Source organism: Corvus brachyrhynchos, unplaced genomic scaffold, assembly GCF_000691975.1.
Source record: "Corvus brachyrhynchos isolate BGI_N302 unplaced genomic scaffold, ASM69197v1 scaffold167, whole genome shotgun sequence".
Lineage (NCBI taxonomy): Eukaryota > Metazoa > Chordata > Aves > Passeriformes > Corvidae > Corvus > Corvus brachyrhynchos.
Window position 1 is genome coordinate 3,742,206 of NW_008239547.1, and position 13,828 is coordinate 3,756,033.

Below are 13,828 nucleotides of genomic sequence, written 5' to 3' on the forward strand. Positions count from 1 at the left end.
AGGAAGGGGAGTGGAGAAGGGCAAAAAGTCAGAAGGGAATTTCCCCAGCGCTGGATTTTCTCTCCATGAAGAGGAATACAAGTACAGAGCCTACAGGCACAACTCACAGCATCTTGCAAGTTTGCTTTATACAAAGAGCAACCATCTTTTTAACATTTAATGACAATCTAACATCATAAAAAAAGTAGGTATCTTTCAGGTTTTATGGGAGTTTTTTGTTTGCAAATTGATTTATAGAGTCTTGCTGAATTGTGATTCACTTTAGCAGACATTTGAAAAATGACTGCATCTACAAATTATAGTATTTTCTTGGTATCTCAAACATCTATTATTTAAGGCATTTTATTAATTTTTTCAGATGGGCAAACAACACAAGCCCTTTGAAATTTGTGCTTCTATATAAATATGCTTGTAGATGCTTAAATAACACAGTCATAAATCTATTTTCTCTTATGTTGCATGTGTCATGAACAGTTGCCTACATGAACAACAAGAATGCCAAAAAATCTCCCAAGTCTGGCCAGAAGTGCAGTATTTATACTTGAATTAAAATGAATTCCATGTGCAAGCTAAAGTAGCACTCCATCAATAAAACATTTCAACCACTGTCTGTGGTACGGCACTGAAGCATCTCTTTTCAGCTTTATCTGACACTAGGGAGTTCTTGCTTTATGTAGCTAAGACTGAACACAGAACTATTTTAAGTATATCTTCAAATACTTAGTTTAATTTATAGCTAACTTAAAAAACTATTGGAAGACTCAGGTGTGCGTGAATACATAAAGAAGTATATATTTGAATTTTCACAACAATACCTTTTCATATTATGGAATTTTATATTATAAACTTCTTAATGGGTACTCACTATCTGATCAAAAATGCTGCCCTGTCATTTCCTAGTTCTAAACCATGATGTAATTTTGCTAGTTGACAGCTGGAACAAAATATACTCATTTCTAAAAGAGAGGTGCATGAAAAATATGCTTTCCTATTTGTCATTCTCACTCTCAGAATGGTTTTATGCAAATACAGATATGAATTTCAATACTGATTTAAGTTCAATACTAAAATATAAACATGACTATATGAAGATTCTAGAGAGGAAAGGGAGTTTGAGACTTAAGTAACCAGGAGACAAGAGCCTTGTCAGTAGAGGGCCAATGAAAAGATTAGTGGGAATTCATCAACAGTAATGAATTTCAAGTATCCTCTCCAGAAGGACCTTGAGTCTTTACTAAAAAGTAACATGGTTGTTTTTCTGAGCTCTCAGAAAAGTACAAAGAGTTGCTTCATAGACAGAAGCAAGCTGAAAGGTTATTAGCAAACTGAAAAGTTTGAAAACAACCTCTTGAACTGTAATTACATGCAAGTTGGGAGAATTCTGTAATGCAAAATGTATACATGCTGTGTTCAGCATTAGGAATAGCTGAGCAAGTTAACATGCTCGAAGTTACATTTGCAAAGGGTTATTTTACCATAGCCAAGATGACAAAAATAAAGAGGTCCGACCTAGAAAAGATAAATGTAGACAGGTTTGCATTATCCATGCTTGTCTGCGTCTCTTTGCCAGGTCCACTAGAAGGCCCCACAGACACGAACTGAGAACAAGCAGTGTGAGTACTCAATACATTTTGAAATACTGAGTTACTCTTCTACAATAGTTAAATGGACTGTGAGGAGCCAAAACTTTGCTTACTCCTCACAAGTATTTAATTGTAGAATCATAGAATCATAAAGGTTGGAAAAGATCTTCAGGATTATCGAGTCCAACCTTTGAGGCCCACCACGTCAACTAAACCACAGTACCAAGTGCCACATCCAGTCATTTCTTGAATACTTCCAAGGATGGTGACTCCACCACTTCTCTGGGCAGCCCGTTCCAAAGCTTAACAACCCCTTCAGCGAAAAATTCTTCCTGATGTCCAGCCTGAACCTCCCCTGGCACAGCTTGAGGCCAGGTCTTCGTGTCCGGTCTCTGGCTGCCTGGGAGAAAAGGCTGACCCCCACCTGGCTGCACCCTCCTTTCAGGCAGTTGAAGGGAGAGGTAAGATCGCCCCTGAGCCTCCTCTTCTCCAGACTCAACAAGCCCAGCTCCCTCAGCTGCTCCTCGTATGACTTACTCTTTCTGCTGTACCAAAAGCCAGCATCATCATTTTATCAGTTGGATGTGTATACTCTGTAGTTGTACTCAAAAAAATAAATAAGCCAGGGCTTTTATTAGCAACTTAACAGAACATAAATTCCAGTACAAACTTGTAAAGGAACTTCTCCTGAGGGAAAAAAATAATTCGAGTTTTCCAGAACAGTAAAGGGATGTTGGGTTTTTGATCTGTTTCAGACATATTCAGGATTCTAACTATCTATATTTACAGGTTCCAAAAGATTTTCAACAAGTCTCTGTAAAAACCTTTTTTTTGGTTTGTTTTAGAAGATGCCTGTTTATCATACATTTTCTTGTCCACTAAAGCATCTATCCAGACACAAGACCATGTTAGAATTACTTCAGACATGCATTAATTATAGTTGATGAAAGACTTTAGGCAACTATTCAGTTTTAATAAAAACTCTTGAAAGTTATTATCCACATAAAGAAATCTCTTTGAAAGTTTCATACAAAAAGAAAAGCAGAAACCAAATAATTAATAAAGAGATTATGCCATCTTACGTTTTAAATAACACTGAACAGATGGTTTAATCTAAAGGGCTATATAAGCCAAAAATAGCAGATTAAAAAGAAAGTGTGTGATAGGAAAGTCCACTATACTGCAGGACTATACGAAATAATGAATGTGGATAAGGATAAGGAACTGGTCTGGTGTCCTCAAACATAACTGTTTTATTTTTATTTTTTATACAATTTATCAGTGATTACTTACTTTTACATATCTTGCAAGTTTCTGAACTCCCCAGTATTCTGGTGACAAATCGGTGCCTCCTTCCTGACGATGTACAGGCTGTTCATCTTCATCAGTCTCTGAGGAACTTTCACCAACATCTTCAAGGCTGCTTGATGTTTTACTAAAATAAATAAACAGAATCACCAATCTCAAATAGTTATAAACTAATATGGACAAGCACATTTCAAACAGGTATGACAACACTGACTAATAAAAGAACTAGAAAAATACAATTCACATTACCAAATAGTAAGTATAGTGATAATTACTGTAGATAGGGAAAATAAAAATTTAAAACTGAAAGGAAGAAAAATAAGTAACCCATACCATTTTGAAGTCTGTTGAATTTTAACAGTTTTAGATTTGCCACTGGCTGTCTTTTTTGTAGTCAGAGGTACAGTACTACTTTTCCCTTCTTCTTCAGAGTTTTTTTTTGAAGCCTTTACACTACCGGATTTGGGTTTATTTAAAAGAAAAGAACACAGAAATTATTTTTTCCAGAATATTCTTCAGCATATTGTGATTCAGAAAACTCTTGATTGTCCACGCATTAACAGTTTTGCATGGATGAATAGTTCAGTGAATGTCTCTGGTTGCTTTTTGTACTCACATAAACAAACGAATTTACAACCTTCTGGCACAGAATTCAAGTGCTTAACTATGTGGTGTATGAAGAAGTCTCTTCCTTTGTTCAGGACTGATCTCTCTGCCTCATTTTAATTTGATGTCCTTTATTTTTGTCCTAGAACTGACAGTGACTATGTGTTCCCTATTTACCATCCCCAGACATGATTTTCTGTATCTTTCTTCTTTAGTAATTTTATTTCCAGGCAGTTTTGGTCTACCTAGTTCTTCCACACATTGAGATGTTCCATAGCTTTGATCAGCTGAATACAATATATATTGCTTTCCTCGTATTCCAAAAATACTTCTAGTCCTAGTTGGCCACAATCTCTGGTGCTCCTTTTGTCCCTAAATTACAATGTCATGAAAGCAAAATGTCTTTTTGAGCCCAGGCTGGTCACTCTATCACAGTCACAAGAAAAAAAGAGAATGTTATTTATGATTACAGTCAATTTCACTACATCAAGACTTTAACAATGACTGTAGAAATAGATTAGCTCTTGCTCTGGAAAGCCAATTTTTTTTTAACTGATAACCATAGGTCACATCCAAAACCTCTTTAAAATGTTTCTTGCAACTTGTTAAATTGGCAGACTTGAGAAAGATACTATTTTTTTTGTAGGATGACATTGAAAGGCTTTTCTGCAGATATTCTTCTTCCTCCACTAACACAAAATCAGGAAACATGAAATCATAACAGAGTTCTGATTTCAGAAGAAAAATCCAACAATATCCAATATATGTATACTCTATTTTGGGTGTTCAAACTTTGAGATAATCTCATTAGTGAATATCATGGCTAAGCAGAGCTAGAGAAGTGGCTCATACAATAAGAAATCATTATAAAGTGGTAGTAATAAGTAAGATTCATTCTGATTTTCCATCCTGGACCTCTTTTATCTCCCTCAGAAACTGTGGTTTAGATTAGGTTTTTTACTCTGTCTTGCCTTAAAAGGCATTTTACACCAAAAATACGATGATATCACAGCCCTGGAGGACCAGTACTGCAGATGATTGCAAGTTTTCCTCCCTGCCTTGCTGTGGAAATGACCTAATGACATCAAAGTTGTTGCATGACAGAAAAAACTGAGAACTCTCTTTGGTGGTCCAAACTCTCTCTTTAGAAATTAACATGTAGTCAGCTTTGTTTTACTCCTCCTAACTTAAGACAATAATGGAAACCTACAACATGCAGCCCAATCATTACCACAGTTTAGAGAGATCTTTAAGAAAATTCCATTTTAAAGATAACTACTTATCTTTGGGAAGCAGAAAGCCCACTGCTCTTCCACTTCATACATGGTTTTAACCTCTGGCCAGTGGATCCTTCCCCTGCTGAAGAACTTTTCCCTTTCTCACATAAAGTCTTTTCTGCAGAATCATGAAGGCTCTGTGATTGGCCAGAAACCCCAGCACCTTCCACATGCTGATAATTCTTCTCCTGTGCTGGTTCTTTGAAAAAACTATATTCCTAATAAAAGGAGACATGGTTTGTCACTCATTGCTATATGAATAATGAGCACTAAAACAGTAAGTTATAAGAACAATTCTAGGATGCCGTGCTTAAAAATTGTATGCATTAAATGTAGAATTAGATGCTAAGCACAAAATTATATTGTCTTTAAAAGAACAAAACATTAATTTGGAAAGCTGCAGTTATCATGTGTAAATTGAAGTCTTTTAAGTAAATCAAGTTGATAAATTTGGAACATCCTTGAATATTTGGTGGTTTTGATTTCTAGTATGTCAAAAATCTGTGACACAAGCATTTTTACAGAACCTAGGTCCAAATGAGTTTTAAGATTTAGAATTGCGAAGTCAGCCATTCTGCTTTCAATGGATCATTTACATAAAAACTATTTCCCTGCATAAAGGACTTACAAAAAATTCCCACAAAAAAGTAATGAACATAAAACTGAAAATAGGCTATCATAAACTGCTAGATTTCAGTTCCAAGTAATTTAATTTGATATAGTTTAGAACTAATATAAACACATTCCTTTTTTTTTTTCATCTTCTGCGTCTCAGGAGAAAACATTGTTGAGCAAGTCACATACAAGAATGGAGCTGAGTGGCACCTACCAATCCTTCAGCTGTCAGTGTCTAGTACCATGGCTGATCAATAATATACAGAACAGAAAAGACTCTTGTCAACTCTTATTCTCTATTGGAACACATTCAATTTTTACAGGAAAGTCAACATATGATCGTTACTTATTATTATTATTATTGTTATTGCAGCTGTCAGGACCAGATAGGTGAAGACATTCCTTTATGTGACTGATTCAGGGCAGTTTTAAGGAGACTGTCACAGTAGGGTCTGTTTTCTTGTCCCTGATGAGAATCGGCTGTTGACGCCTTGCCAACTCAAGTGTCTAATTCCAAACTAACTCATGCTAATTCTCTCATTCTGAAAATGTACTCTAGACAAGACAATTTAGCACATGATAAACTAGACAAACCACAGGGGAATAAGTGCTGTAGTTTGATCAGTTAAGCGTACTTTTAAAAGTATGTTTGCGACAGCACTATATGCCAACACAGCAATTCTGAATGTTAGCTTAAACAAGGCCAGGCAGATATAAAAGTTAATTGGTATTGCAATATATGTGTATGTAATGAGCTTTCTGAAGCTCTCTTCTCTTCAGAAAATAAATCAAAACTAGTTCCACTCATATTTCACTTCATTTAGGGAAACTTGAAATTACAGTTTTTCTCTGCATTTTCATAGTTCTAGAGCAGAGAAGATTTTCCCTCAGGTACAAATATGCTGCAGCTCTATGGTATCAACTTGTTCAAATTCTAGATTTAGAAAGCAAAATATACTAAACTAGCTCTTCAGCAAGGCAAGATGATATGAAATTCCTAAACCATTAAAAAGGTATAATGTATACTCTTCTGCATTAACTTGTTTACACAGCCAGGGAATACTCAGTATGTGATTTACATGAAAATTGAAGAAAAACAGGATAAATTCTATTTATTTGCTCTTATTTAATAAGTGCACACATTTCTTAAATAGTTACAACATATAAGGACAGAAAACTAGTAAATAAAGGTATGTTATCTCTATCACCAATAGTAACATTAATCTATATTAACATTTAGGATTAGAACAGAAAAACCAGTAAAATATTACCATATTTTACCTTCTATGAGCATCAAATGAAGCCAAATCACTGCAAATACATTAAGCCAATGTCTAAAAACATTCATATGTTGTCCTATTTATAAAGTGTAAACCAATATCTAGGTATAACATTAAAAAAATACTTGCTTATGAGATAAATGAAAAAATTTGGAACTTAATACCCTTTCAAACAGAACAACTCACAAATTCTTTTTCCATTAATTCCATCCCATTCCATTACTGTTAATATAAGCTACTGTATTTATGTGCACAACTTGGAATGCTCTGTTCCTTCAAAACTGTCAAATGTCTGTTTCTCAAAAAAATAAGTATCAGCCCTACATCCCAGAAAATCAGAACTAGAGAATAATTAATTCCCCATTAATTACTTCCTTCTTTCAATAATTAAAATTGGATTAAAATAATCACAATGAAACTCCTGACAGGTTTTGGCCTGTGATGAATTTTACCACCAAGTTAATCTGTTAAAACCACACTAGAAATCTGAAAAAAAAAATAGTTTTATCAGGAACAATGAAACAACTAAAATTGTAGTGGTAATGTGTGATTCTAGCTAGTATAGAGTTCTAAATAAAAGCCAAAACACTTGCATTTTACAGTGTCTGAAGCAAGACAAAGTATGTAAGCTGGATACTTAACTCTCAGAGCTCTGATACTTAAATCAGGCAGCTCTCATAAAAAAAGTTGGGCAATTATTTATGTTTGGGTTACAAAAAATGAAAATAAAACTTTAAGTGGTTTTGATCACAGAAAAATATTGTCATAAAAAGCTGACCTTTTCCATACAGATATCATATTTTCCTGCTTTAACATTTCCACTGCTCCATAAAGAACAATACCAGAAGACAGGCAAAACATTTCATGCAAAATTAGAAGCTGACCTCACATGCTGGATCAAACCCCACCATAAAGTATGATAGAACAATACATGAAATGGTGTATTATTTGCTATTTACAAAATAAACTTATTTATTAGAAACTGAAACAAATAATAATTTTAAAAAGCACTGCAGTCTTTAAAATTCTTCATTTAATCTTAGATTTATCTTTGATAAAGAACATAAACATTCAGCCAGGTTTACAAGGTAACTCTTACCAATGTATATTTGCACAAAGAAGTACACTCAGTACCAATAAATACATACCTGTTTAGCCATATTTTCTACAAATCTAGGTGATTTCTCCCTTAAAAATGTGACTATGTCTTTATAAAGATCACTTTTTCTTTCATAGTCAATATCTTTACCCTTTAGCTGACCCTTAAAAAGAGAATACATTTAAAATTGTTAATAGTTATGCCTTACACAGATAATTTAATCTGCATCATAAAATAGTGCAAAAGAGCACCAAGGTCATACTGTAATGGATTAGATAAAGAAGTCTCATGCTCAGCAGAGTTGACCAAACTTCAAAAATGCTTCATAAAGAGACGTGGATCATCTCCATGGACCCCAATGGACAAGTGATCAAGATCTTACACAGAATTTTGCAGGCAATAACCATCAGTTAATTGTACACTGTGTAGTTCCACTGAAAAGAATTTATGGCTTATGGCAAACAATCAAGTAAATATGAGTTTCCTGTGCAGTATGGCAGATGTCTAAAAGGCACAGAAAATAACGTGACTTGACGGCCTGAGCTTTATGAGCTTCATCTATTAAAAATGGGCCAAGTCAAAACTTCCCTGGATTTTTCAACTCTTAGGAAATCAATCTGTGGAGTTATGCCTGACAGACATCAATCTCTCTTCAAAATTAATGTAAGAGCTCTGGTCACCACTTAACACATGTAAGGGACTAAATAAAACACATCTTTAGGTTTTAGGAAAAAGGTAGCCAAAAGGAAAAGAAGGAGAAAAGAGAGAAGCAATTTCTAAAAAACTTCTGCTGAAAGAAGGAGGAACGGCTTATCATTTATAAAAAGACCAAAGCAAGCTCTACTAGCCTCACATAATAATATCACACCTCAGATCAAGAGAAATGAGGCACCAGAGAGGCATCAAGTCCCACAGTACCTTTAAATAGGAATAGTGTGAAGAACTTTTATTTAGAGACTAATCAAACACTGCTAGCAAAGAGTGCAGAATACATTCCGAGTATAAAACTTATAGAAAAAGCACTTAGAACATATGGGCAAACTAGCATACATTTATTACTGTGGCTTTCCCTCCTGTACCAAAACACTAGCTCTGCAGGTCTTACAGCCCAATACAACCACCCTAACATGACCAAGTTTTGATTTTAGCACATAAAAATATTCATTACTCAATGGCATCCTTTATTATTACTTACTCCATTTAAAAACACTCCTGCTGTGCTGCAAGTGATATACAAAGGATCAGTGTCATGTGGTTTGATGACTAAATAACAAATTTCTCCATGCACTTGTCTCCAGGGAGGAGCTCGGCATCCATTAGAGAACATGTAATCTGTAATCAATTAGCATTAGTGTTTGAATCCAGTTTAAAAATATTTTAATAGTTATGCTTGATGATTAATATTACACGTATGCAAATCAAATTCCAAAATCAATACCTTGCTCTTAAGAATTCATATTGTTAAGTATTAATCATCCAAAACTCTGTGACCCATGGCCCAATCCAACCAAGAACTATAACTGTGCTTAGCACTTTTCAGGATCAGGGACTCATATCTCTTCCTCTGCTTCCATTGAAAATATTCATATAATTGAGAGATTATTTCTGTATGTAAAGGCTGAGGAACAACATTGCATATCAGAAAATACTTCTTATTTTACTTTATAACTTCAAGGTAGAAATAAACACCTCAAATGTATTATTGAAATTAATTCAGAAAATTTCACACAGAATTCAAGTACTTAAATAAAGGTCTATGTAAACGTGAGATATGGTCAGATTGGTACCTGATGTATATTCCAGTGATTCCAGTACAGTATCTTCTCCTTGCCCAGAGAAATTCTTGAGAAGATTCACTTCATTATTTACAGCAGCTGGATTTAGTCTTACATCTCTGCAATTAATAGAAAATGGTCCGATATGTATTCATTGAAAAGGATGTACTCAGAGAATATTACACTTTTTTTTCATTTACACCAAGTCTTAATAGAAGCAACAAAAATATGAAAATGGGTTATCTTCCATCTTCTTAATTTTGTCCATAGGCTAGTGAAATTTTAGTTCCATACCTAATGCAAAGTCCTTGTAACTCTGAAACAGACTTGATGTAATACTTAATACAATTTCATGAAGAAATAAACAGTTCCTCGAAAATATTTAACTGTGACTTTGTTGTTTGCACAAATGACTTCAATTTGCTAACAAAATGCAAAACATATGCAATAAATGCAATAACACCCCCACACTTGTGGGCACACACTTACATACCCACATCTATAGAAAAAACTTCAGAAAAAAATGACTTTTCATTAACTTAGAAAACAGTGAAAATTATTTCAATAAATTTCTTTGTCACACCAAAAACACATGTTGTGGGTTGAAACCAATCTGATTTAAAAAAAAACCCAAAAAAATGTACTGCCTGAGATGCTTAGCTTCTATTTGAAATGCACTTACTGTGAAATCTGTTTCAAAGAACTATTAAGCAGTTGCAAATCCAGCTGATGAAGAAGAAGAACGATTTTCATTTTCAGTTCTGTTTCAAAATCAGATTCTTTTTTCACTTTGTCAAATAAATGCAAGATGGACGTATCTTCTCCTTCAACAGTCCCATATTCAGGGCCAAGAATTTTCACTATAGGATCTCTGTTAGCTGTAAACACGAAACAGAATCATGTTATGTGCTACTATGTTTAAAATGCTCAGGTAAGACAAACTCTTTTTATTTCAATTGCTCAATGATTTTGAGGCTATTAATTTTCAATAAAAAGTTTATAATGTGCATAGCTATTCATCAAACATTACTGTATGATGTATTTTTTCATATCCCTCTACTGTAATTTGAAATGTACTTTTAAGACTATGAAAACATTAAGAACAAAAGGATTTTTTTTCCTTAACAAACTAATTCCTTTTCAAAGCAAAGATTGTAAGATTCATTCAACCAAGGGGTGAATATTAAATAGCTCCTTTTATCAACACTCTCTCCTTATCCAAAAATATGGCTGGCTGATTTCCAAAACAGGAAATCAATGGGCTTAACTCACTGAAAACTGATCATTTTGGAAATACAATTTAGTGTTAAAGAACATCTTTAGGTTTTCTAGCAGCATTCCCAATGGCCCCATTACTTCCTCAGCTATGCCAGCTGTTCTTCTGGGTAAACAGTGACATAACTGCATGTCAATGTGTTTTACAAAACCATTTTGCTCTGTTCCTGCAAATGAAGTCCCATGCATCTGTGAATGGCTCTGCATGATACACTGTCCATATTATTCTTCCCTAATATTCATGGTTGATCAATGACAGGACCCATAATTAGATGGCTCTGAAACTTGATCCAGTATGAGCATTTATATTTTATTAAGGCAGTTTCCACTACTACTATCAAAGAATACCACTGATTTCTTCTGCCTCTAGGTAGGAGAATGATAAGTAGTTTAGCATATCAAGAGTCTTGTCAGTTTGAAAATCTAGGACTTGAAGATGACACAGTGGAAGTACTTGTACCTCTGTTTTAAAGCCATTGTGAGAAGGAATCTAGAAGTGCTCACAGTGAACCTTGTGCAGGTAAGAATGGCTTTAAGCATATTATTTTTTCTTTGGCTATCTTTAAAGGATGTAGCATTTTAAAGGAGTATTAAACTACATACATAGGAAAATCTGTTATTAGCCTCAAATAAAACATTCCTTTTTTTTTCAAAATTTAAATCTACTGTCTGTTGCAATAGCTGGGATATTACTCAGTATACATGAATTTGTATATGAGATTCAACAGTTTTATTTAACTTTATTCCAAATTTCTGGGTTATTAATTTCTATGTAAATAAAAGAAGAAATAGAAACTCCATTACGTTCTGGATCAGCACTTTTAGCCACCTTCATGAATTAACACCTTCTCATATACTTAAAATGAAGGCATATCTTCCTTCCCGGACATTTCATAAATATGAACTGAAGAAGACATATACTTCTTAAGAAAGAGGAGAGATGAAAAAAAAAAGAAGAAAGAAAACCTTCAAGGCATGCCTGTGCTTCCTTTAACTTTTTTTCCATAGCAACTCGTAGCAAACGGGACAGCTGGTCAAAACTGCGAACTCTGAGAGTTGATGCCGAGAGGATAAGCAATGGTTGGCCATCTTTACCTTTGGCTTCAGACTGAACAGTCGCTTCACTAGAAAAATTAAGTTGTTATCTTTTTAAAATAAGAACTTGAATAGAGAAGAATCTTGAATGTTATTCAAGCATCACATAATAAAGCATGATATACAATTTCTTTAAACTGTATTTCAGAAAACTTCCAAGGTAAACCAATTTATTTACAGCACATCAGCAGATAGATAGGCCCAAAGCAAACTGTGACTCCATGGGAAGCCCACAAGAAGCAGGGTCCTGGAAGGACCCATGAACCAATGGAGAAGGGAGACCACGCTGGAGCAGGTTTGCTGGCCGGACTTGGGACCCTGAGGGACACCCACACTGGAGCAGCCTGTTCCTGATGGACTGCACCCCATAGAAGGGACCCATGCTGGAGCAGGCTGTGAAGACCTGCAGGCTTTGCAAAGGACTCACATTGGAGAAGTTCGTAAAGGACTGTCCTGTGGGAGGGACCCCATGATGGAGCAGAAGAGTGTGAGGAGGAAGAAACATCAGAATAAAACTGACCTCAACCCTCATTCCCTGTCCCCTTGTGCCACTCAGGGGTAAGGAAGTAGAGAAAATCAGGAGTGAAGTTGAGCTTGGGAAGAGGTAGGTGTGGGACAAAGGTAGAAAGTCTTAAGATTTGTTTTATTTCTCATTATCCTACTCTGACTTTTGATTGGCAGTAGATTAAATTAATTTCCGTGACTCAAGTCTGGTTTGCTGATGACAGTAACTGGTGAGTGATCTCTCCCTGTCCTTATCTCAGTCCATGGGCCTTTCATTGTACTTTTCTCTCCTGTCCATTACAGGAGGGGGAGCAGCTTACTGGACACCTGGCAACCAGCCAAGGTCAACCCACCAAACAGGAGTAACTCCTAACACCAAGAGAAATTACACAGTTAATCACTGTTACACATGTTGTAAAAAATCTCGGGACTAGACAGGGCAAGTTATATAGATCACTGGCTAAACAAGTCTGCATCACAAACCAGACAAAATTGTCTCAAACTCTCAAAAAGCAAGTTTTTACACTCTACTAATATTAGCTCAAAATTTTCAATATCTATCAAAAAAACCTCCACCTGTTTCAGCCTCCCAAATACAATAAGGTTTTGTTTATGCTAAATGAGGACAATATTTCATCATAGTTCACCATCTGCATTTGAAAACACACCGCAGTTCAGACTTACTTGACCTCATAACCCTCTCCAAACACTGAAGAGTCCAACTGCGTTTTCCACTCAAGAGGCTCTCTGAAGACAAACGCTGCTTCCTGAGGATGCTTAGTGCTGAAGTCCTCTGCAAACTTAATAATTTGATTTAAAAGGGATTCGTTCAAAGGGGTGATTTCAAGTGTGCCAGTTCCAGAGCCAGCAGCAGTCCACTGAGCTGCTCTCGCCAATGCCACTCCCATGGTCTTGGTCAGTGTCACCGGAGCCCACCGTGGCAACGAGACCCTGTCACAGAACGACCAAACCCAGCTCTCAAATGGTTAAATATGCTGTGGCTGCTATGATTTGAAATAAACCTATCTAGGAACGACTGGGTTCTTTTAACTCATTTAAATCCCTGAAGAGGGGAAGGGGGACTTGATGAAGCCAACTCGCAAATTTTAAAGAAATGGGGAAATCAAGTGCAAACACTGATTATTTTTTCTTAATTGCTGGTGTTACTAGAAATCCTGCAGCCGGCAGCAGAAGGCCTCTGTTGAAGCTGCAGCAAAAGAATCCTACTGTTAAAGCCCCGTGTGCAGGCGGACAGACACGGCCCCATGACCCCCGGCACTGCCGCTGAATGGCGGAAAGAGGGGCTCAGCCCCGCCCGGCCAGCCCAGGGGAGGCCGAGGGCCGCCCAAGTGAGGCCGGCTCGGGGCGGCCTCGGCCATGTGGGGAGCACGGACCAGGGTCTGGGGTGGGA

General features: G+C 36.0%; 1 protein-coding gene across 1 annotated transcript in view; it reads right to left on the minus strand.

Moving 5' to 3' along the window:
• The window catches only part of ARMC4 (armadillo repeat containing 4), a 75,038-nt gene extending 61,216 nt beyond the window's left edge, over positions 1 to 13,822 (minus strand). The window contains 9 exon segments of the mRNA XM_017741557.1: positions 2,877 to 3,018; positions 3,225 to 3,359; positions 4,781 to 4,992; positions 7,818 to 7,931; positions 8,964 to 9,100; positions 9,556 to 9,662; positions 10,226 to 10,421; positions 11,785 to 11,942; positions 13,102 to 13,822. Coding sequence (XP_017597046.1) covers positions 2,877 to 3,018; positions 3,225 to 3,359; positions 4,781 to 4,992; positions 7,818 to 7,931; positions 8,964 to 9,100; positions 9,556 to 9,662; positions 10,226 to 10,421; positions 11,785 to 11,942; positions 13,102 to 13,325 — 1,425 coding nt within the window. The 5' untranslated portion in view covers positions 13,326 to 13,822.
• Between the last annotated feature and the right edge of the window lie 6 nt (positions 13,823 to 13,828).